Source organism: Lactuca serriola, chromosome 6 (assembly GCF_051521515.1).
Source record: "Lactuca serriola cultivar US96UC23 chromosome 6, Lser_US96UC23_V15, whole genome shotgun sequence".
NCBI lineage: Eukaryota > Viridiplantae > Streptophyta > Magnoliopsida > Asterales > Asteraceae > Lactuca > Lactuca serriola.
Genome location: NC_136413.1, coordinates 115728469 through 115754006, shown reverse-complemented (window position 1 = coordinate 115754006; position 25538 = coordinate 115728469). Strand labels below are relative to the sequence as shown.

At 37.0% G+C, this 25538-nt stretch overlaps 1 protein-coding gene across 1 annotated transcript; it reads right to left on the bottom strand.

Annotated features, from left to right (window-relative positions):
* Positions 1 to 19676: 19676 nt before the first annotated feature.
* On the bottom strand, positions 19677 to 21845 carry LOC145056701 (putative protein phosphatase 2C 49). Its single transcript, XM_079004413.1, has 2 exons — positions 21536 to 21845; positions 19677 to 21036 (listed from the first exon to the last, which is right to left on the bottom strand). Exons 1-2 carry the CDS (start codon positions 21671 to 21673, stop codon positions 20086 to 20088), a joined length of 1089 nt encoding a protein of 362 aa, XP_078860539.1. The 5' UTR covers positions 21674 to 21845; the 3' UTR covers positions 19677 to 20085.
* Between the last annotated feature and the right edge of the window lie 3693 nt (positions 21846 to 25538).

Here is a 25538-nt window from a genome sequence, read left to right as displayed (position 1 = left end):
TTCATGTGCTAAACACATCCAAGGAAGGTTCCATGTTTGCTTCTAGGGTTTGGCAAGAGTTTAAGGCACTTTGGCACACTTTTAGCAACCTTAATAGGGTTTACGGTCCAAGGAGATTCTTGGACCGTAAACACCTTATCCTTGTGGTATTTGGGTGTTTTCTTGAGGCTCTTATGGTTTAAACATGTTAGGGTTTGTTTCTATGCTTGTTTCAAAGGTATAAAGGGACAAAGGGCACATTTAAGCCCCATTTTTAGTGTTCACGGTCCAAGAAGATTCTTCGGCTGTGAACACCTTGTTATTGAGGTATTTTGATGATTTCATGGAGTTTAACACTTGATCTTAACATACTAAGGCTAGAAACACTTACTAGTTGAAGATCTTGAAGAAAAACGGGATGCTACTTGAGAGAGAAATGGCTTTAGTCTTTGAAATTGTGAAAAAGTGATTAAAATAACTAAGTTACACTTATATAGTCTTTTGGGTTTACGGTCCTAATATCATCTTGGACCATAAACTCAAAACTCTTGAAGTTTTGGGCATGTTTTGCTATATAGCACACCCTATGGTTTCCACTCTCCTGATATCTCTTGAAGCACTAACTTTAAAACCACTCAAACTTATCCTAAAAGTTTGAAAGTTAGCAGAAATAGTTTTAACTCATATTGAAGTGAATGGTTGAACAGAATGGAAAGTTTTGGGTTGTCACAAAGGGTAAAATGTACGTTATTGAGTTCGTGGAGTAGGTTTAGTCTGTGAGATACAGGACCGATTATGGTAAGAATCTCAGAGGTCCTGACTATCTTGGATTTAGCTTCCCACGCTTTACGAAGCGCATTAAGCCATTCCCAGAGTGAGTTTTCCTAAAGAACTTGGTCTCTCACTTGGAATCTCCAAGGTTTCTTTTTCTTGTTTATCTTCCCAGTCAAGGGCCACCCCCTGCTGGGTCAAATTCGTAAAGGTTTCTGTGATTTGGGAGGAGTTTTGTATGAACTATGACAGTAGGTCTGTAAGACCTAAAATTTGGCGAATTCCTATAGGCGTCTCTGGTGTCGAAAAATTCTCAACGGTTTTGATAAATTGGCAGAGTACTCAAGAATTTCCACATCACTAATAGTGTGTCTTATGAAATTTTGACTCTTCAATTCCAAAACTCGTGTTCAGAGAACTTTGCGAAAAGTATTTCCGAGGGTAATGTTTCCGCGGGTTCCTTCTTACTACGAGGGCAAATAAGTAAGTCGTTACATGGAGAATGACGAACTGATCCAAGTAAGAAAGACAGACTCTATTCATTAAACTCATGAATGCTTCGGGCGTATTGGTCCTATCCGAGGGGTATCACTACGGACTCGAAGTGTCCGCATCGAGTTCGGAAGGTAGTCTTCTGGACATCCTTCCCTCGCACTCAAACTGGTGATATTCGGATCTCAGGTCCATTTCTGAAAGTAATTCTTTTCTTGCGTTTGCTCAACTGCTTCATCTATGCGAGGCAGAGAAAACGAATTCTAAATGGAAAATCTTGACGGAGTCCTCGATATCTGAGGTACATACAATGCAATCTGTCGACCTCTGGAAGAATAAGACCGGGGCTCTCCAGGGTGAGAAGCCTAGTCTTCCAATTCTTTTTTGTGTAGTTTGCTAAGTTGTCCGGGCTGTTCTTATATCTCCGTAGCTGTTTAGACTGTAGGGCGATCTGTTTACAGGAGTCATATTGGGTTCTAAGCTTGTTCACATGACGATGCGATTACTCGTAATTTTGGGTAGTCTCCGTCTGGAAGTTCACATTAGAATTCATACTTGGTTCAACGATCACAATATCATGTATACGAGTCGTATATAATTAAGATTGAAAAGGTAGTCGAACAACGAATTCTTCTTTAACATGATCCAACCACTGAAAGAGACTTGGAAATGTCTCTGGAGTTAAATTACTATAGTCCAATGACTTGACTAAAGCATGGTTCAGATAGACTCTAATGAAAGTATGATAAGAGTACTTGAATAAAGAATGACACAGAAGTTAGCCGTCTGTCAATATCTTTGATATTCATGACGTACAAGATTGGGAAAATGACCTTGTAAAAGGTCTTACATCATATCCAGAAAAGATAGTCCTTGACAGCATAAAGACCTAACCAAAAGTACTTACGATACAAGATAATTTCATAGAAAATGCCACTTTGAGCATAGACAGAAAAACAATTCCTTTTAACAAGGAAAATACAGTAAAGCATCTACTACTGGCGACTGCCATCCCTTTGGTGAACTCTCAGTTCAGCCAGTTGACGTTCTACATCAAGTAGGTGTCTTTCATACACCCTCTGGCGTACTCGGAGCTCTATGACTTCGGCTCGTGATTCAGCCAGTGCTTGCAGTAGGGTTTCATGGTTTCTCTCAGATCTCTCACGAGCATCTTCTAGACGAATGGTGCGGAGGGTATGCATTCTCGCATCAGTGAAAACTTCGGTGATCTGATGTAGGGATGTCCTGCCTTGAATCTCATTTCGGGCCACTCTGCGGACCAAGATTGGCAAGATTCTGTCTGCTGAGCCCCCATTGCTTAGGTCATAAAAGCTTCGGTCACCATTAAATGGCATGGGCTGATCTTGTCCTTGGCTCCATGTTTCCAAGCATTCCACCCACTAAGGCGTCGGGCCATGAAAAGCCGGACGAGGGTTAGGAATTGGAACGGGAGCTGCCTGGGGTAGGTTCTCAACCTCGGGTTCGGAGTTAGCATCATCCAAAAGGTCTTCATCATGGTGATCATTCAAAGGGATAGGATGATCATTCTCTAGTTCTTCTTCAAACCAACCAGCAATGACTTCGTTTGGAAGATACTGGTTGCCGTGGGGATGGAGTCCAGCCATGTTATCTATGCGAGAATTGGGGTAAGAAAATAATTATTAGACGAACTATCTAGATAATTATTTAGAAAATCTTCATTAGTCACATTGCTATTTGTGAAGTGCATACCATTTATATGTAATCGAAACAGGATAGACCTTCGAATAAGTGGCCTTAACTCAAAATTCACACAAAATAAGGGTAAAGTAAAATTTTCACAGATTCTAAGTCTATAACATCCTAATTACATATAGCCTTAGTGTATCCACTTAGCAACTATCAACTTAGTAATGAAGATCCCGTTTTAGTTCTCAAGTATAAAGTACTTATAGTAACACCAAATACACCTATAGTATTTTAAGTTTAATGTTATGTTCTACTGTTCTCATTGTGGTATTGTTGGTAAGATTTTTGACTTGTTGCAACCACACAACTACACTTAGGCACATGCTAGTCAACCCTCGGATAATATAGTTGATCAAGCTATATCTTCCCAGTTTTGACTATATGTCTCTAAGTCCACCTGTGTTGCCCAACAATCGTAATTCTTTTGTACTGTCCTAATGACACTGATTTTAGTATGAATGCAGGCACGTATACTTACTTAAATATTTTATTATTTAAAGTGTAAACTCTTGGTCAGAGTATTTTTAATCCCTATGTATTTATAGTTAGTATATCTTTTATGGGTTGATATACTTAATTTACTATAAACAAAGCTCTGATACCAATCTGTCACACCCCAAAACCAAGAACGGCGGAAACGTTCTGGGGCGGAGGACGTCATGTACAGTATCACAACAATGAAAAGTAGTAAACAAGCAAAAACATCATCCATTGCATTAATAATATAATTTTAATACAAGTGTTCTGTCAAATTATAATAGACACTAAAGTATAAACAAAATGAAAGATGAGTCTTGAACGAGCTCCATCTTCTCTAAACCTTGCATCGGTACCTGTCTACTGTTGACCTGAGGATACAAGTTATTTTGAAAGAGAGTATCAGCATAAAGCTGGTGAGTTCATAAGTATTTTAGTGTCGGTGTTTATATCAAAACGTTAGAATGTGGTTTAAAGTATGAGTTTGTAAACATTGGTGATAAAAGTATGTGAATGTTTGTAAGTGTTTGTAAAAGTTTGAATCTCTTAGAAAACCCTATATTTTCCTTTTTAGAAGTAGCCTTCTACTAAGGCGTAACTATTTTGTATGTTCGTTTCTTGTAAAAGTGTGTAATTTTCCCAAGTGTAACTATCCTTAACAAAATATAGTTTGTACATTAATGTTTAATTGAAATGATCACTAACTATATGTAAAGGGTAAATAAATGTAGTACTGTAGTGTTGTATTATAGGAACTACTGCTGTACTAACTACCTTAAACCGGATTTATATCAAGGTATTATGTGATTAATTGTACCATACTATCGACTATGTAACACGACAACGTAGGTCGTAAAAAGGTATGATGTTTGGCACCCGAAGACCTGCAGGTCCGGCTGTAGCTAGCAGCAAGGTGTAGGATAGTCAATCCAATATAGATCTATACGCAAACTCACGCTCTCCCTCCAAGAGACTCTGGCTACAACTCGGGCCATGGCATTGAAGGCATGCTCCGATACAGTGGATCACAATTATGTTAACGTATTCATATATATGTAATATATTGTTACTCATTCTAGTATCGTTGTATATGTTCTCTTTCTAGTATAGTTGTAAATGTTCTCTTTCTAGTATAGTTGTATATGTTCTTCTTCTAGTAATATAATGTATATGTTTTCATAGTAATGTAATGTATATGTTCTCATAGTAATATATTGACTCATGAATGAACTGACTCATTTAACATCTCATTGTTCTAGCAATAGTATAAGTATTATCCTGTGCTACCCCTATGGTAACTTCCTAATGATGTAATTGGTATGTATGAATATGGAAGAATACCCTTGCTACCCAAGGGTATTGAATGAACTGGAAGGACCTTTATGACTATATATGTACATAAGATATATAACTAATATTTAAACAACCTTCGGATGGATACCCGATGTCCCACCAAACCACATCTCATGCGCGAAAAGGAAATAGGGTGGATAGCCTTCCTAAGTCTTTTAAACATTTCTTATATAACTATACATATATAGGCATGCAATTGATAATATAAAAGCATAAAATAAGTTTTGTAAACCTTTGAACATAATTATTATCTAAGAAAAGATCGACTTGATGTCAATCTATAAAACGGGTTGAAAGCATGGGTTTGATAAAACAGTTTAAGTATAAAGAAACATTTGTTTAAAAACATTTAAAACATTGATTAAGGGGTATGAACTCACCTGTTGCGAGTGGATCGGAAGGAAGTGTCGGATAAGTGCCTGGTGTCAAGTGAAGAGTTAGACACGCACAATGATCCTAATAACATATAAAGACATATGTATATAAACAAATAGTATTTAAACAATTAATAAACATGTCAAGACACTCTAGGGCATGACAAAAACTTTGTATAAGTGTTATAAGGGCTAAGGAGTGCATCTAAGTGTTGTAGGGAAGGGCTAGTGTGTTTGGGGTTCAAGGAACACTCCTAAAATGAGTTTGCTCCCTAAAGACCAACACCCCTTGAGTTTACGGTCGTAAAATCTTGAGTTTACGGTTGTAAACTCCTAACCTTTTGACCATTTGTTGTTTTGAAGTCTTCTAAGCTATTCCAAGCATTCCTACTTCATGATTTAGCCTTAGGAAGTGTTGTGTGGCATTAAAAGCTCCTAAATGGAGTTTACGGCTAAGGACCATTTCTTCATGAGTTTACTACCTTAAACTCATGAGTTTACTACCTTAAACTCATAAGTTTATGGTATTTGGGGTTTTCAAGTCCTTAGCTCAATCATGGCACTAGTCTAGGTTAGATTTAGACATAAGGAATAACCATGAGAATTTTATGGGACATTTAAACACCTTTTGGGGTGTTTACAGTTTTGGGAGATCCCCAAACCGTAAACACATATAAATGGTTGTTTTCTTTTTCTTTTAGGTGATATACACATGAAGGATGGATCTAGACAAGTCCCTAAGGCATTGTGAAGCATCTAGACACCCTAAAGCACCCTAAGGCACTAAATTTGGTGTTTATGGTTTTGGGAGCCTCCCAAAACCGTGAACACCTTGTTCTTGGTGTTCTTGGGACTTTTCCTTGGTATAAACATGTATAGCAAGCTTTAAATGACTCTAGGATAGAAGTTCTTACATTGTGGAAGCTTGAAATGAACTTAAAGTCCAAGAACACTAGTGTGTGTTCTTGGTGTTCTTTGTGTTTTGGAAAAACTAGTCAAAACACATAAATGGATGGATTAAAGGATGTACAATCATTAGATTAAGTGATATATTAACTTGAAAGGGCTACAAACACTTACTAGATTGAAGATATTGAACAAAACTTGGATGATACTTGAGAGGGTTTTTGAGTTTACTCTTTTGGTGATTGGGGAGTAAACATAAAATGACTAGTTTGGGGAGTAAACTCATGCTTATGCATGAGTTCACGATTTTTGGATGATTTTTCGACCCAAACATAAAAGTTTGGCCGTGAACTTCTAAGACACGAGGTGTTTGTGGTTTTTAAATTTCAAAACCCGAGACAACACTTTCTTTCACCCGTTCGTTTAAAGAATAATATTAAAATAATCAAACGAACTTTAAATTTGCTAAAAATAATAAATAATGACATTAACTTATAATAAGAAGTGATTGACTTTTAGAGTTTGACCGAATGGAAATTTCGGGTTGTCACATGTATGAATCTAATAGAAACACAGAAGAGTAACATAAGTATTCAACATAAAAAAACTAATTTAAAACGTCCCAAAAATAAGACCCATTTTTTTTTCATTTTTAGATTAATAAAATAGTAAACCATATCATTGTCATATAACCAAGGTAAACAACTTGTATCAATACATCAACAATCATCAGAGTAAATCACAGAATACAAAATCGAGTGGTGGGTGCTTTGCAATCATCCAAAGCTCTTCCCTTTGGAACCAGAAGTACTTGAAACATAAACTGAAAACCGTAAGCACAAAGCTTAGTGAGTTGCTTAAAATACCACATATCATAAATACATAAATAAACACATAATGGGCCCCACCCGTCCTTGAGCCCCGCACGGTATACAGATATGTCAGTCATCGGGCCCCGCCTAGCATATATATATACATATAAACATATAAACACATAACACACGCAATAATCACAAAGATATATAACATACAAAATGTTCATCGGGCCCCGCCCGGTAAGCTTACGAGCACATGACACATGCAAAATTCACTCATACATCTAACATCCTAACATAACAAAATCATGTTCTGGCACTGGTGCCTTCGACCCGCTTATCATACTGAGGAAACTCACTTCGCACTGCTGAATCTCACACATAAATCTCTGGCTACTGGCCCGCTAAAAATCCCCGTGTTATAATCACAAAACATCATCCAATTAATAGTTGGATCCTGACTTACCCTAAGAGTCCAAACTAGGGTAAAAGACCTTTTTACCCTTCCTTATATTTGGCCCAAGGCCCAAATTCTAAGATAATCACCCAAGGCCCAATTTTCTAAATTGGGCCCAAACCCCTTCATAGGCCTTAAACTAAGGTCCAAAAATATTCTTAGCCCAAAACGACAATATGATGGCCCAAAATAAAGCCCTAGACTCCTAAGGTCTAAAATGAGCCCAATACCGAAAAGCCTAACTTCCGAAGCTCACTGTTGAGTATGCGAGGCGTACTCAGCTTGTACGCTAAGCGTACTCACTTTAGGGCTTATACGCGCGACGTACTCCTCCTGTTTGGCCAACTTTATCATTCAAATCTTAAATGGTTAAGACTTCACTCTAACACTTAGATCTGACTTCCTTAAGGTGGTTTATCACGTAAAGTTTCCAACTTTACGTGCATGCATGGCTTAATGAGGCTCCTAGAGCTCACAAGAGCTTAACCAGTGACTTAATGTATGCATGAGACCACCAATACCATAAAGTTTGCATTTTTATGCCTAAGGAACCCTCAAAATGTCCAGATCTACAAGGTGTAGCTTCTAAAACGACCTTAACTCATCAAGACCAACCAAAAGGGACCAAAAAGGACCATAACAAGCTAAAGAGTAGATCAAAGCAAAGAGTAGACAAGGTATGGACTTTATACCTCAAAAGTCACCAAAAAAATGGAGCTAAATCTGGATCTTTAAGCTCCCCTTCAAGGAGTAAGTCTTCCAACTTCTTCTTCTATCACCTCAAAGAGAACAAAACCCACCAAAGATCAAAACTAAGGCTCAAAAGCACCTCACAAAGCAAATGGATGAATTAGGGTTTTCAAGAGTAAGGAGGCTGAGTAAACATGTCCAAAAGAGGCTACCTCATGGATTATATAGGGTGCAACATCCTAAAATTAGGGTTTCATAACGTACGTCGTGCGTACACCCTGTGTACGTGGTCCGAAGGCGCGATCCAAATTCTCAACTAGTACGCTAAGCTTACCCTATGGCACGCCCCACGTGCTAACCATAAGGACCAAAAGTGAAATGCTTAGAAATAGAAGGGTTGAAAGGGAACATATCAAATTCAAGTGTTACATAATTTCATTTTTTTGGGTTTTACGTTTAAGTCAATGATTCAGAAATAATATATTTTTTGAGTCCTCTTCAAGAACTCACAAAGAACTCTCAGATCTTTCTACAAAAACTCTCTCACTCATAATACAATACCAATCATCAGCCCTCAACTAATGAAAACATTTGATATAAATACTAGTTTAACCTAAAACCAACCATAAAGATAAGAGATGAGAATTCTGTAGATAATCACCAGTTCTTCTAGTTAAATTAAATCCCTGATTTGTAGGAATTGGTTCTTCAAAGATAAATGCAGATCTGGTAAATATACAGTATTTTCCAAGTCAGGTTATTGGTCGAGAATCTTCCATTCTCCATGCCGTGGTGGATCATCACCACGTCGTGGTCTTCTGTTTTCAAGCCTTCTTTGTCTTCTTTTTTGCCTTAGTCCACATTTTCCTGCTTCCAACTCCTCGTTTGCTTCCTTTTTATCCCGAGCATGTCTTTGCTACTACAAAACATATTTCAAACTTAATAAGTATCTTTTGTCCCAAAATAAACATAATTGTAGCTAAAAGTATTAAGACAGTGTATGGAATATGTGGTTAAATATGCTCTCATCAATAACGATGCAAGAGACCTTTTTGATAAATCTACATTTTATGGGAATAACAACTTATCTAAAGTTGAAGAATTATTGATCTAAGAGATATGCTCATTATGAAAATCTTTCCCAATATCAAAACCGAGAAAGATACCATAACAAATGAGCTATTCTCAAGGGATAACAAAGATAAGTTAAAATTTAGAAGGTGAGTGAGGGGGTGGGAGAGGATTCCATCTAACCTGAAGGAGAAAGTTTAAATAAGTTGATTTATTCCTTAATTATTTGCCCAGTTTTAAATTAAGGCTAGGATCCATAAATATGATTCGTAATATGAAGAGGGATGTCGTAGTCATATAACAAAACTATTTTAGGTAGGTAAAGTATTTTACCAATTTTAGTCAAAATGAAATTCCTAGGTCTTTTGAGATCATTGAATAATCAATGGCGTGTTAATCTCAGATTATGCTATTCGATTTGTGACTGGGATGTCGAGGATCACAAATAAAATGTGAATAACCATGCAAACCCGTGTGACATCCTCGAGGTCATTTATGATCTCACAATTAATGTGTCGATTAACCACACACGCTCCATCAATAATCATAAATTTCAAGAAGGTGCCATCATTTTCACTTTGTAGTCCCACATTAGTGTGTCAGCTACCCACACACGCTCCACTAACGACTCACAAAGAAATAATGTGCATTTTCATGGATTAGCATACAACTTCATATTTTTCCTAAAGTAACTAGAGTGAGATTTTATAGAATGTTCTAGTACTTTATACATTATACTTTTAATGTGATTATGTACTATCAAAACCATTCGGCTAATGACCCTCCATCGCACAAAGAAGTGGTGGGTGAAAATGATACCTATTCAACGATCATTTTATAGGTCGTTTCCTTATACCTCTCTTATAGTATAGTTTCATGAATGAGGCGTACTAAATATTTGACTGACATTTATACACACACACACACACACACACACATATATATATATATATATATATATATATATATATATATAAGGTGTATTTTAAAACTTTTTAAATAACATGGTTCAAATCATATTAATTCAATTAACATTTAATAATTAATATTTGAACTAAATAGGATTTACAAATTATTAGGAGGATTATATTATCTTATTAGGATAATTATATTATCTTATAATGCTTAATTATCTAATTTAATCTTCCTTTCATATTCAAATTAGGATTCTTAATTATCTAGTTAATATATTTAGATTTTAGGTAATTAAAATAATATGGATTAACTAGTAATTATCATATCTTTTGAATTAAGACAAGAAAATCCGGATATCGCAATCTAGATTGTTCTCACATCGTGACAGTACGCTTGTCACGTCGCGACAAAGCAGATTTGTCGAATTTTTGTTTTTTCGATTTCATATATTATGTTCCATTAATGTTAAAATCATGTCTTTGATACCGCCGATGAGAATTTTATGTTACAATAACAATGTACATGCGGAATTTCACTGAACACTTAAGGGCATATGCAACCTATAAAGATCTGTCTTTTTCACAACTAATAACAACATACTTATGAAACACACAAACTAAACCCTATGAATCGAAATTCATGGTTAAGAGTACATACGTTTTGTTGATTCCAATTAAGCTAATCAAAACCTTCTTGTCTCCTTGGAAAACCTAGCTCCAATAGTGTGCAAGCCTCTAACGGTTTACACCCAAAACTAAAGAAAACATAGGATTGAAGGATAGAGGGGAGGAGAATATCATTCTTCCCTTATAGGTATGAGAAAGCCATGAAATTAAGATGCCCAAGGGTCCTATTTATAATCAAGGTAACTTAGGGACAAAACAAGATTTGAATGATTAAATAATAGATTAATCCCAATCCAAATCATTTCCTTATCTACTACCAAGAGGATTCTAGAAACACTAAAAGAACTCCCAAAACCGTCCATATGATGGTAAGTTCTAGAATTGCTTTTTTTTTCAATTATTAAACAATTACAATTCACCCTTGCACCTTTAATTAATTTTAATTAATCTTGAATTAATTTCAGATTAATTCTGAATAATAATTAATCAATTCTGACTATCTTTAAGTAATTCATATTACTTACTAAATATTTCTATTAATTTATTAATCACATAATAAATTAACAATTCATTTATCTGTCTCCTTTGATCAATCCAAGTCATTTCCTGGTTATGAGTTCAACCCAAATGTAATACCCTAAAATTTCAAGCCAATTTAAAACTTTTTCAAAACATTTTAAAACCAATCATCATTACAAAGTTGTTTTCAAAATATCTAACATCAGAGTTTTCCCAGAAACATAGACAAACCAGGAGGAGTTGTACGATCATGCCTTCGCCTTGCCGCGGTCCCCTGATGTACCAGAAACAATAAACTGAAACTGTAAGCCCGAAAGCTTAGTGAATTCCCCCAAAATACCCATACCCGCAACAACATACATATAATCATAAACAACATACTATGGGTCCAGTCAACCATCGGGTTGGAATACCCCAAGGCCCTTAACCGTCTGGTTGGAAGGCCAACATACTATGGGTCCAATCATCCTTGGGATGGAATACCCCAGGCCCACAACCAACAGGTACATCTGGCAATTCGTGTATTCGTGTCATGAAAACATGTCAGCCACGAATTTGACACGATACGATTACACGATGAAAAATAAGCTTTATCTAAAATTTTAAGACGTATTCATGTCGTGTCGTGTCTCTCACAGATTCGTGTCTTCATGTCTGAAATTGCCAGGTCTACCAACAAGTTGGAATGCCTACATACTATGAGTCCAATCAACCTCAGGATGGAATACTCACGACCCATAACCAACATGTTGGAATGCCCAGGTCTATTGGCTTTCGCACAAAGCAGATAAGCCTCAACCGCCAAACAAACATGTGCACATATAATAGATAATCGTATAATAGTCTATAGACATAATTGATCTAACAAATCATACCACATACCAAATAATATTATCCTATCCTCTAGGATACCGATCTAACATATCATACTAGCATAACATAGCCAATAACAATTCAAAGGGTCGGCCTTGGTGGCTTAGACCCTTGAGTATAGTGAGGATAACTCACCTCACAATGTCGCACTGAAAATGATAGGCTCAAACTCTCGAATCACCAACACGAACTCCACCACATATAGATACCATAAAACCCTTTTCCATAAATCTCCAAATCACCCAAAATACCCCCAGAGGTCAACTGGTCAACCCTTGGCCAAGGTCAAAGTCAACAGTCCATGTTGACCCAACTCGTCGAGTGCCGTTCACCGACTTGTCGAGTTCTTCCTGAACTCGAGAAGTCGTGAAATGCTAGGTTGAATCGTCAAGTACCCTTATAAATCGTCGAGTTCATACATGTCCAAAGGTTGAGAGAAACCCTAGCCGACTCGCTGAGTCTTCGACTGACTCGCCGAGTCTAAGGCAATCTTCAACGGACTCGTCGAGTTGTTCATCAACTCATCGAGTTCATGCCCATCTTCATATGGCTTGCCGAGTCGGCCTTGCGACTCGCCGAGTCCCTTCAATCCTTCATCCAAACAGTTTCTTTTTAAGCCATGCTAAGGCTCCATATTGTAGATCCAACTTCCCAAGGCATGTTTATCACATAAACTTGCAAACTTTACGTGCATGCAAGACTTTAAAGGCTCTAAATGACAAATCTAAGATTATAATGGAGTTTTACACTCAAGGAGAGCTTCATGCAGGACCAAGCACGAAACTTTATGAACCTAGAAACCAAGAAGGGTCCAGATCTGAAGTTGCAACTTCAGATCTAGCTCTTACACCACAATATCATCATAACCAAGCCAAAAATACCCTAAACTTCACCCAAATGAGATCTAGAAAGGAATGAGGTAAAAGTGACGACTTGATACCTTCAAATGATGCTAACTGAGGTAGATTTCTGATCCCCACAAGTTCCTTGCTTCTAGCCACTTGTTTCTCCAAGCTTTCCTCACTAAGATTCACCTTCCAAAACTTATAACACACCAAAATGAAGCACACGCACGAATTAGGGTTGGTTTGGTTCTCAAAAGACTGCAAGGGGGTAAAGGGGGGCTGTTGATCCTTTAAATAGGGTGCAAAACCCTAGGATTTAGGGTTTCATCTGCCAGCTCCTACTCGTCGAGTCCCTTCTCGGACTCGGCGAGTAGGTCATTAAACGCGTGGACTAACCCGCTGCTACTCGACGAGTAGGGCAACCAAATCGTTGAGTAGTCGTTGAAACCAAGAAACTTTATATTAAATCAATACCTGAAAAGTCGAGGCGTTACACCAAAAATGACTTTACTTTTATTCATCAACATTATACCAATTTAATTAGGACCTTAGACACTTAATCCAACACATATAGTGTCACACCTTATAACAAGTAAACACTAATTGATTATTTATTAAGTATTATGATTTTTAATAAACTAAATCATCACTTGTATTTAACTAGGGAATTATTGTTTTATGGAAATAAAAATTATAAAGAGTATTACTAACCATATTTAGTTATATAGTATTATATAAATGTTATATACAACTTTTTGGACTTGTAGTGTACCATTTGAGTAAGTTGTGTACAATTTATATGAGGGGGATTGTGGCATCCATTCACTCTCTTTACTGTTGCATAAAACCATCCATATCATGGAAGATATAGAGGTTGCTTGTCTTGACTTTTTCCATCTTACATGTCATGGTTACTTGCACGTCTTTTATTCATTTAATGAAGGTATGGGTTGCAACATATGCATGTGATTATAAAAGAAGAGAGAGATAGAGAGAGATAGAGAGAGAGAGAGAGACTAAACTAGTTAGTTTTTTCTTCTTCTTTTTGGAGCAAAAAATCGAGAAAAAAGCCTCCACTTTCATCCTCTCTCTCGCAAAGTTAGTTACTAGTTTTTTCGTGCTTGAGTTTGATTTCCTTTGAAGGATTATTTTATATAAGTATTAAAGGCTTAAGTGCAACTCCATATAAGTGAAGGACCAGCGTCCTTTATTAGTATTGATGGCTTGTTTGGGTGGATACATATAGAGAGATTCTTGCTTGGATCTTTGCATTCTCCATCAACTACCAAGCCTCCCTTAGAGGACTCAAAGGACTCTAAAGTTTGTTCATCTTTTAACTCTTCTATGTTTGTTTTTCTCTCTTACAAAGTTAGTTGCTAGGTTTTTGGTACTTGAGTTAGCTTTCCTTTGAAAGCTTATTTTATATAAGTCTTAAAGGCTTAAGTGCATCTCCATACAAGTGAAATACTAGCATCCTTTAGTGGTATTAGTGACTTGTTTGGGTGGATACATATAAAGAGATTCTTGCTTGGATCTTTTCCTACTTCATCAAATACAATCGAAGGACTCCATAGGTTGTTCATCTTTTAACTCCTCTATGGTTGTTGTTTTCTTTCCAATATTTACAACTAGATCTTTTGTTAGGAATATAAATAGTTTTATGTTGTTAAAAATGAAAGTCTTCCATTGCCAATCTTGTGTTTTTGGAATAAATTTTTTTAATAAAATCCTAACAATCAGTATATAAGAACTTTAACATATAGACACACTGATCAGTCATCAGTACCAGCGAATCAAGTCTTTTCTGTGAATGATACTTTCAGTGCCTTTCATGTTGATAGTGCCTTCAATGGGTTTTGTGTTAAATTGTAGCACCTGGTTCCTGGTACGTAAATTTCCTTGAGTATTTTCATTTTTAGCCTTGGACTCGGCGAGTTGTAGGTCTGACTCGCCGAGTAGGGACAGGACCCGGGACACGTTTTAAGTTGGCGACTCGGCGAGTCACCGCTGTTTGATGAAACCCTAAGTTTCAGGGGTTTGCACCCTATTTAATCCCTCATTCCGTCCCAAACTCGCCCCCTTTCACCCTCAGAGCCCCAACATTGTTCTTGCCTTTTTTCCTTGAGAGATTGAAGTAATTTGGGTGTGTTTTTGAAGTTGTTGAGGAGAAATAAGAGGAGATCAAGAAGAGGAGAAGGAGGCCGAGCATCTCTGTGTCATCCCAATGTTTTCCCTGAGGTATAGCTCATTTCCCCTTTGTTTTTGAGCTTGTAGTCCCTAATAGCTTCATGAAGGTCCTTCTTGAGCCATTTCCCAAGCTTGTTTGTGCATTGTGGGTCGTATTAAGTTGTTAGCCTTTAGATCTAGGCACTATTCAGTCCCTGGAGCTTGGATTTACTGTCTTTATGGAGTCATGTTGCACACAAGTCCTAGAACTACCCCTTTTGGTGCACTTTGAGCCTTAAAACTTTCATTGGTGATGATCTACACGTAAAGTTGGAAACTTTACGTGTAAAACAGGCCCTAGGAGCCCAGATCTATGAATGGCATGGACTGGATTCAAGCAAAATCGCGTATATGGCTTTTGCATGAAGCAGACTCGGCGAGTCGCTCATCTGACTCGACGAGTCGAATTGCGAGTCTCCGAGTTTGTCCCCTTTCGTGGTGTCGAGTAGAGTAGTGAGTCCTGGGTGGACTCGGTGGGTTGGAAGCTGAACTCACCCATGAAGGAACTCGGCGAGTCAATGCCCTGACTCGGCGAGTTCAAGGCAATCTTCTTAGATCAAGAACAGACTCGGCGAGTTGTTCATACAACTCGGCGAGTCACAACATAAAGTGTTCATCAGATGAAGATGAACTCGGCGAGTTGTTCATACAACTCGGCAAGTAGGATGAAGGAGTTGAACATCAGTTTAGAAGGAGAACTCGTCGAGTCAACGCCCAACTCGACGGGTAGAGACGGGTTGCAGGACAATCGATTGGATACGGACTCGGCGAGTTGGAGAGCCAACTCGGCGAGTCGGGTCAACTGAAAGTTGACTCTATCTTTGACTTTTGACTTGATCAAGGGTAAAATGGTCATTTTACCCAAGGTCCAGTTAGCGGTGTTTGATTGAGTGTTTTGGTGGGAATTATAGCCAGAGGATTTCCGGAGCAGCAGCAGACAGTCAATTCCCACACAGGCCAACAGCTATTTCGAGGTGAGTTTCCTTCCAGTAGGGACGGGTCTAAGGCACCAAGGCCGACCCGTATAGATAAAACGTTAGTATTAGAGTGTGGGTCGAGCCTGTATCTCTTGGTTGAGCTGATTATGATATGTGCCAATATGATAGAGTTGTTTATACTTGTTGTCTGTGTGATACTTGTATGTTATGGGTTAGCGGTTGAGTGTGGGCAAGGCCCGTATCTCTCCGAGAGTGGAGTGTGGGATAGGCCCGTATCTCCCAGATAGTAGAGTGTGGGTGAGGCCCGTATCTTCCGGCTAGCAGAGTGTGGGCAAGGCTCGTATCTTCGTGAGTGTGGGCGAGGCCCATAACTCCTAGCTTCATGTTGTATGTTGTATGCTTGCATGGTATGAGGTATTATGGGGGAGCTCACTAAGCTCCGTGCTTACGGTTTTCAGTTTTGGTTTCAGGTACCTCTTCAGCTAAAGGAAAAGAGCCGGCGCGGTAGCGACATATCACACACACGCTTTTGTTTTCCGCACTATGGATTTCTGGGATGTACTCTGAATTATTATTATGATATTACCGGTTTTCAGACATGGCTTATTACTAAAAATGTTTTGTAATGATGTTTTTATGTTCTAACCTAAATTAAAAATGAAATTTTTAACCGGTATTTTTGGGGCGTTACATAAATACATAATCACTGTCTTTTGGTCATCTGGGGATGGTCTTCATCAACACCAAAACTTCAACAACATCATAAATGTTCCATACCTGATCAGCTAAGGCAACTTATATCTGGTCTCCAGTGACATGTAGAGCATTAACATATATCTATCTTCAGTCTTGGCCATCTCAAGCATAATTAAAATAAAACAACTCACAACACAAAGATAAATTGGTTGCCTGACAACCCCGCTTGCAAAGTTGTAATATGCACACTTACTCGGCCAAGACTGAATGTCAATAATAAGTTGTATAACAATAAAACTATGTATACATTTTACAGTATCAAATCTAAACAATCTGGACCTAACAATCTCCCATATTTGATGATGTCAAAACTAAATAAATTACATGATTATAAAATACCAGCTCACAAGATAAATCAGTAGAGTTCTAAAACTGATGATGAAACTCATATCATATTTACTCCCCCTCAGATTATGAATGTCATCAGATTTAGTGTAGTTGCTACCCTCAGATAATAACTTCTTCTTTCAAGTGTCTAATTTTCTTTGAATAAAACTACTTATTCATATATGAATAGCAAATTAACTGTAACAAAATTCTGATAAATGTTTTATTCATATATGAATATAAAATATGACGACAACTAATATACGTTTTATTCATATATAAATATAATATATGACAAAAGATGATGTAAAAAATATATTTTAATTAAGAAAAATTTATTACGTGTTATATTCATATATGAACAATACTCAAACTATAAAAAAAGTTAAGCATACATTTTATTCATAAATAAATAACGAATGTACTATAATAAAAATCTGATGAATTTTTATTCACTTATGAATAACAGAGCTAAAACTCTCTTTTTTTTAAATCTCAAAACTATATCAATATGGATGTCTATTTATAGAGAATAAAAAATTATGAATTTTAATATATTTAAAATAATTTTTCAATAAAAATAACTTTCTAAAAATAAAAAAAAAACAAAAAAAATATGTTTTTGTGTATATTAAGGTAACTATTAGCATGGTTTAAGGAAACATGTTTGGTTGGATAACACATGTTTATCTGTTATTTATTTCCACCGGTACGCCTAAGTGTTTTGCGGCAAAATAAATGTGTGACTGAGAATGATTCCTCCATTCTCAACTTTTTTTTCTCAATTGAACTCTCTCTCTCTCTCTCTCTCTTTATATATATATATATATATATATATATATATATATATATATATATATATATATATATGTATGAAAAAGTTCAATAGAGAACCATAATTATGGATTCTTCAAGGAACCAATTTTTTTTTTCAATTTCTAGAGCTTATTCTTTATCGAAAAAATAATATAAAAATATCTAAATTCATATATTAACATTGTGAATGTGAAAAATATTTTTCGGATTCACTGTGTGAATCCGGATTCACGTTGTGAATTTTCGAAGATTCACATTGTGAATTTGACGTAAAAATAAAATTAAAAAAAATCGTATTTTATATCATTGGAAAAAGGACAAAAAGTTATGAATTTCTGTATTTTTAGTTTTTTTTTTGATAAAAAATAAGTTCTAAAAATTGAAAAAAAGATTGGTTCCTTGGTTAATTATGGTTCTCTCTCTCTCTCTCTATATATATATATATATATATATATATATATATATATATATATATATATATATATATATAAAAGAGATTAGTAGGATTTTTGTCAAGAAGCACTGCATCTTAAAATGGAAGATATTATTTTCATCCACCCATGTAACACTACCAAACCGCAGACCGAATATAAGACAAAAATCCTCACATCAAAAACCCAGCTTGTATACTCCAAGTTAAGAATGTAAAAAACCATTGTCATTTCATGATGGATCATTGAAATCATGATTATATTGATAAGTAGCGGGTCCCCATTCAGATTACGCATCTCCAACGACGACCTAAAACATGAATTTCTAAAAAACGTCGATTGCGATGGAGAAAGAGATGTCATCTCCCTTTTTTAGTCATAAAGTGCACCTTCAACTTGATGATCAATGAGGTCAGGAAATAGTAGTAGATCAAATGATATTTTCAAAAATGTTATCCAATCACACATGGAAATAAGGTTACACATTCGCACACTGACATTTACTAGAATGTCAATGTCAAAAATATAAAGCTTCCATTCATGGTTATCGGATGGTCGTGAAGGTCTCGTAAACCGACATGAACCATTCGCAAGAGTTTAATCGCTCATGTTTGTGCCAATTCCCTTTAAACTATTTCAATTTTGTTCAATGAAATTGTATTATATATTTATCAAATCCAAGTAACTAAACAAAATAACCTAAAACTTGTAGAGTTATTTTATGGAGGTATTATAATCATTTTAGGTGGGAAGTATAAGCTATTTTTCAAAATATCAAGAATGATTTTTTTAAAACTACTTTTTAAGGGGGAGTAAAAAATTATTTTCAAAAATATTTTTCTATTTCACAAACACTTCTCAACCTTATTGGTTTTTTGTGCACTTCTGAAATTTAATCTCAACACATCTTTAGAATAAATGCATCATTATTAAGAAAATGAAGTTGATTTAATCATAATCCATCAATGCTGAATTTTCCTTTTTTCAAACTAATTATTCTCCGTTAAGCCTAAATAATTTATGATCCACCCAACTGTAATAATTAACTTGTCACTACACTAACAAAACTTACACCCAACAATTGCGCCAAAAAAACAAATCACTAATTAAAAAACTCAAAGATTAGAATAATATAAACAGCTCGACCTGTTGAATCAATGATTTTTATTGATAATTACAAATCGATTATCTTTTGAATGATATTCATGGAAACCTGTTGAATCAATGATTTTTATTGATAATTACAAATCGATTATCTTTTGAATGATATTCATGGAAAAAGGTTCTCAAATGTACAACAGAAATGTGAAATATTACAAAATCAAAGTACATCTTTTTCAAACCCATAATAACCAATACACACACAAAACAATGTTTTTTTATAACAATTTCCACTTTTAAGCAAAAAGACACAACAGGATCTCGTTTATCCCACTACAAAATTGAAGTCAGCTTTAGTGCTTTTTCTACCTCTCCACCAAAATAAATGAATTCTATTCACAAATTGCACCCCAACTTTGCATACTTTAGGGTTAATATGCTTTCCATCCCATATCCCATCAACTCTGAGCTGAGTTGACCCACATTGTTCATACATCACCTGATATTTAAATCAGATACACAGTAGCCCACTGTCAGACTCAATCAGATACACAGTAGCCCACTATCCTATCAGACTCATGTAACCAATACAACACCTTTTAGTTCCCTTCCAGCAGACTTCTGAGCCGAGCTCGGGCTTCTTCGGTCAACCCATTGCACCTAAACCTCGGCCTTTGACCCCTGCCCGAACCCGCTGCCCAAAAACAAACAACAATAACCGTAATATTATCACTCGTGTCCCGACCCAAAGCACATTTCACAAGCTCAACCGCACACCGCTGCGGGTCATCACACCGCCCAAGCTCCCGCCTAACAACCGCCACCGCTTCTTGATTAGACATCACATCCCAAATCCCATCACACCCAATAATCAAAAACTCATCATCTTCGGTCAGAACTGCCCGCCGGATATCTGGTTTTCCGGTCAGCCCCGAATCAAACCCGCCCGGAGATTTCATAAACCAGTCCCCAAGAGCCCGTGTGACCGCAAGTTCACCATTCAAATACCCGTCTTCAATAAACCCGCCCACTGATTCGACCCGTATTTTCTCTTCCAATAAACTCGGCCTATGATCTTGCGACATCTGGACCGCTACGCCTTTCCGGCAAAGCACCGCCCGGGAGTCTCCGGCGTTTGCCACCACCAAGTGCCGCCCGAGGATTAGGGCGGTTAAAGCGGTGGTCCCGCAGTAATCGCTGATGCTACATTCGTCGGCTAAAGCTTTGTCCGCTAGTAAGAAGGCTTTGGAGTGAGAGTTTTCTAGTTTTTGTAAGAATGATTCGTTGATGGTGGAAGTTTGGGGTAAATCGGGATCGGTGAAAAGTAAATTGATGGCGTGATTTTTGAGATATAACGCAGCTTCTGAGCCTCCGTGTCCATCAAAAATGGCGTAAAAAGAGGTTGGGAGAGGCCACGTGTACAATTCTGATTGGTTGGAAAGATTGTCGATTCGGATGTGTTCGTCCTCGTTGGATCTTCGGGGTCCGATGTCGGTGTGACTTCCGGATCGGATTGTTGGAGTGAATTTTGTAGAAGAAGACTCCACAACCTACAAAGAAGAGATTAAGGGTTAGATGTAAGAAATAGCAACGACTTTTGTTCAAGCTTGATAAGAAAGATTTGAAGCACAATACTGCAATAGAAAAAAGAGAAAGTATGATAGAATCATTAGGTGGGTTGTTGTAAACAATAAGAAAACGCAAGTTTAATGTAAAGATAAAGAAAATTTAGATCGTTGCTATTATTAATACAAAGATGATAATTAGTTGCTATTAATTGTAATCCCCCTTTTATAATAACAGGTTGATTGTAAAAACTATGCTTCTCTACAAAGATAATTACCTCATATGATGAACTGAATATACAAGAAATAAAAGAAAAGATTGAGATGAACTGAAGATACAAGAAAGAAACGAAAAGATAATAACCCCAATTTCACAAAAATCCTAAGAGATTAGATAAAAAGAAGGTAGACCTAAACCCTAATTACACATCGCCACAAACAAATCGAAAAACAGAACATAGGGCCAAGATAAAGAAGAAATTACCAAATCGGGAATTGAAACGAAATCGATAGAGACAGAGTCGGGTTCAGGTAAAACAGCGTCGGATTTCGGATCAGGAATACCAAATTGAGCAGAACATAATCTCTGTCCGCACAAAACTTCTACTGCTTCTGCAACCATCTTCGGATTATTGACCAGTTTTTTTCAAAATCAAATCAAGATCGCAAGTGAGTAAAGGGGTTTTTCGTGAAATCGTTTTCGAAAAGAAAATTTGGGGATTTGAGTGAGTTGCGATGAATTTGGCAGAATAACTTTGAATGATTCGGGGGAAATGAGGGGTTGATTTTATACCACATGAAAAGGCTGCGTGTAAGGAACACCGACTTAAATAAACGCGGCACGGGTTGACTGTAACGACTGCCCCACTATTTTATTAGCACAAATATCTCATTATGATATTTAAAATAAAATGTTAAAATTAAGTATAAAATATTTAAAACATGAACAAAAAGTTATTTGTGGATGCCCATTTGAACAAAAAAATATTTGCGGATGCCCATTTGGCATTTGAGAACTGTATTGATGAATTTTAGACTTTTAAGCCATAATAAGAATTGTTTAGTAAACCGGATGGGTGTGGCGAATGGGTGTGGCTGATTAGTGTAGTGAGCTGGTAAAGTTGATGCAGTTATGATATCAATTTTTTTATAACTTTCTTAACTTCTTAACACCCAACAATTATAATCTTAAATATATATTTATTTCATTTATTCATTTAACTCCTATATATCATCTATACCTTACATTTTTAATCACAACTCAATACTTCTATAATCATTTATCAATTTCAATTAAAATGTCATCATCATCTTTGTATTCATCATTGGATGATCGGGCGCCAAATACATCGTTGTTTGTCCCGAAAATGATGAAATAAACGACCAACATTTTAAGAAATGATGACGTTGAAAGTTCACGCCCGAGAAAGAGAAAAGTTCTTGCTAAAAATAACAAATGTTTATTTGTCAAACTTAACATTTTATGTATTGGATTGTATTTGTAATGTTCTTGATGTTGCATGGTTGTTTTGGTAAGTTTTATATGACTAGTTTGTTAAATTATTTTGTTCAAGGGTTGTTTGTGTGGGTGTGCTATTCTAGAGGGGCAGTAGAGTCATTTTCTTCATATAGTTTGTAAAAGAACGCGGACTTTGGGTCGGTTCTTAACCCAACTACTTAAGCTACTTCGAAGTGGTTTGCAGCTCATTCGAGTTATTTACTTCACAAATATATCACGTGTCCCCTCTTGTTTCTCTCTGGTTCACTATAATTAGGGTTTGTTCATCTTTGTATAAATCATAATATATTAGGGTTGAGTGTTAAGTTATGAGAGTAGATTATGATGATTGTAGTGAGGTTTGTTATGCAAGTACTTGAAAACCATTTGTCTATTTGTCCTTCATTGATATAATATATGATAATGTTGATAAATGTAACGCCTGATTCCTGGTATATATTTAACTTAATTATTTATTCATCTTGGAAGGGGTACTGGACGAGTTAGTGGCCTTAACTCGTCGAGTAGAAGGCAGTATATGCGCGGGTTTTAAGTGAGATACTCGACGAGTCGCGGTCTTAACTCGGCGAGTAGGACAGCATGGACGAAAACCCTAATCTTTAGGGCTTGCACCCTATTTAAGCATCATATCTGGCCTCCACCCCAGCCTCTATCACCTCCAAAACCTAATCTCGAAACCCTAATCCACCTTGAGTGATCTTGAGCTATTTCTTGCCATTTTGAGTATTATTTGTGCCTTTTGAAGCTTGTGGAAGAATAAGAAGATAGAAGGCTCAAGAAGGAAGAAGTAGATCCAGGAACTACACTCCATTTGCTACATTTTCTGGTAATCAAGTCTCTAACTTGATCATTATTCTCTTAGATCTATTTGTTTCCATTTTATGAAGGTTTTGGTTCAAGAACCTTGGTCCTTGGGATTGGGACGTCCCAAGTGACATATATCTCATATATGGGATCTAGGAAGGGCTTCATGGCATAAAGGTGCAAACTTTATGACCATGGAAGCCCCATGCAAGCTTGTAAGCAAGTATATGGCCTTTTTAGCCCTAAAAGACCATGCATGGAAGGAAAGCTCGAGACTTTATGTGCCCAACAGATGTTAAAAGCCTAGATCTAGTATATTGTGCCTTGGTTTAGGGTGTTATGGCTTGTGGACCAAGATTTATGTTTTAAAGAAGTTAGGGTTTGGGGTAAAACCCATTTAGAAGGACTAAGGACAGGTAAAGTTGGAAACTTTACCCTTAAGAGTGTATTCCCAGTATGTAGATGAAGTTTGGAGCATAGATCTGAAAGGTAGGAGCTTAATCCTTTGGGATGGCTCAATCAGACAGAGGAACTCTACGAGTCCAGGGAAGGACTCGACGAGTTAAAGCGGGCTGTCCTGATCATTATGACATGAAGAACTCAACGAGTCTGTTAAGGGACTCAACGAGTTAACGTAGTTGACCACGAGTCTAAGCATTACAGGGACTCGCCGAGTTGGGAGATAACTCGACGAATTGGATTGACTGGGACTTGACCTTGACTTTGACTTTGACTAGGACATTGACTTTGACCAGGGGTAAAATGGTCATTTTACCCTAAGAAGATTTATCCGATTTTGATTAAGTGTTATTATGGAATTGATAGCCGGAGAGTCTTCGGAGCAGCAGACAAGGATTCCTCACTCGAATTTTCAGCAGTCAGTCTTGCGAGGCGAGTTTCCTTCAGTAGGAACGGGTCTAAGGCACCAAGGCCGGCCCGTAGCATGATATGTTAGTAGTTGAGTGTGGGTGAGGCCCGTAACTCATAGTAGCCGAGTATGGGCAAGGCCCTTATCTCATAGCTTATTTTGATTATGGATATATGCCTGATTGATAGATTTAGTTATACTTGTTGTGTGTCTGATACTTGTATGTTTGTTTAGTAGCTGAGTGTGGGCGAGGCCCGTATCTCATAGTAGCTGAGTGTGGGTTGGCCCGTATCTCATAGATTAGTTTGATTGTGGATATATGTCTGATGGATAGATTCAGTTATACTTGTTGTCTGTGTGATACATGTATGTTTGTTTAGCAATTAAGTGTGGGCAGGGCCCGTATCTCATAACAGCTCAGTGTGGGCGGGGCCCGTATCTCATAGTAGCTGAGTGTGGGCGGGACCCGTATCTCATTGTAGCTGAGTGTGGGCGGGGCTTGTATCTCGAAGTAGTTGAGTGTGGGCAGGGCCCGTATCTCAGAGTCAACGGAGTGTAGGTGGGGCCCGTATCTCCCAGTTAGTGGAGTGTGGGTGGGGCCCATATCTCCATGAGTGTGGGCGGGGCCCGTATCTCTTAGTTGCATGTTATAAATGTATGGTATGTGGTAGTTTGGGGAGACTCACTAAGCTTTGTGCTTACAATTTTCAGTTTTGTTTTCAGGTACTTCCACTAGCAAAGGGAAGGGCTCGGGACGCATGTCACACACCATAGTTTCAGCCTGGGATTGTTTTAGACTTTGATATTTTCTCACATAATTTTGATACAGTATTTTTTTGGATTAATGTCTAAGTCCATAACTATAATTGGTAAGACTTGACCCAACCCGGCATGGTCCATTTGGGTTGCATGGCATCATGCACTTGGATAGACTACATGAGAGAAATAAGACACTTCTGGTTATTAATATTTTATAAGTTCTAGTATATTAATAATAAGAATAATAATATTTAATTAGTATTGATCAAAAATTAATTTAGAATTAATTATGTGATCAAAAGAAGACTAATTAAATATATGAGTTAATTGTGCAAATCATCCATAACTTCTATAGTGGGCCAAAGCTCCATGGATAATCAAGTTGGGTTAAACCCATAGGATGCTCCATGGAGGTTACATAACCCATGGTCATGGAAATGAAAGGTCATGACAATTAGGGTTTACAAGGTGTAACCCTAATTGTAACACACTATATAAGCATCATATTATTCACCAAAATCGGCCACTAGTGTGTAT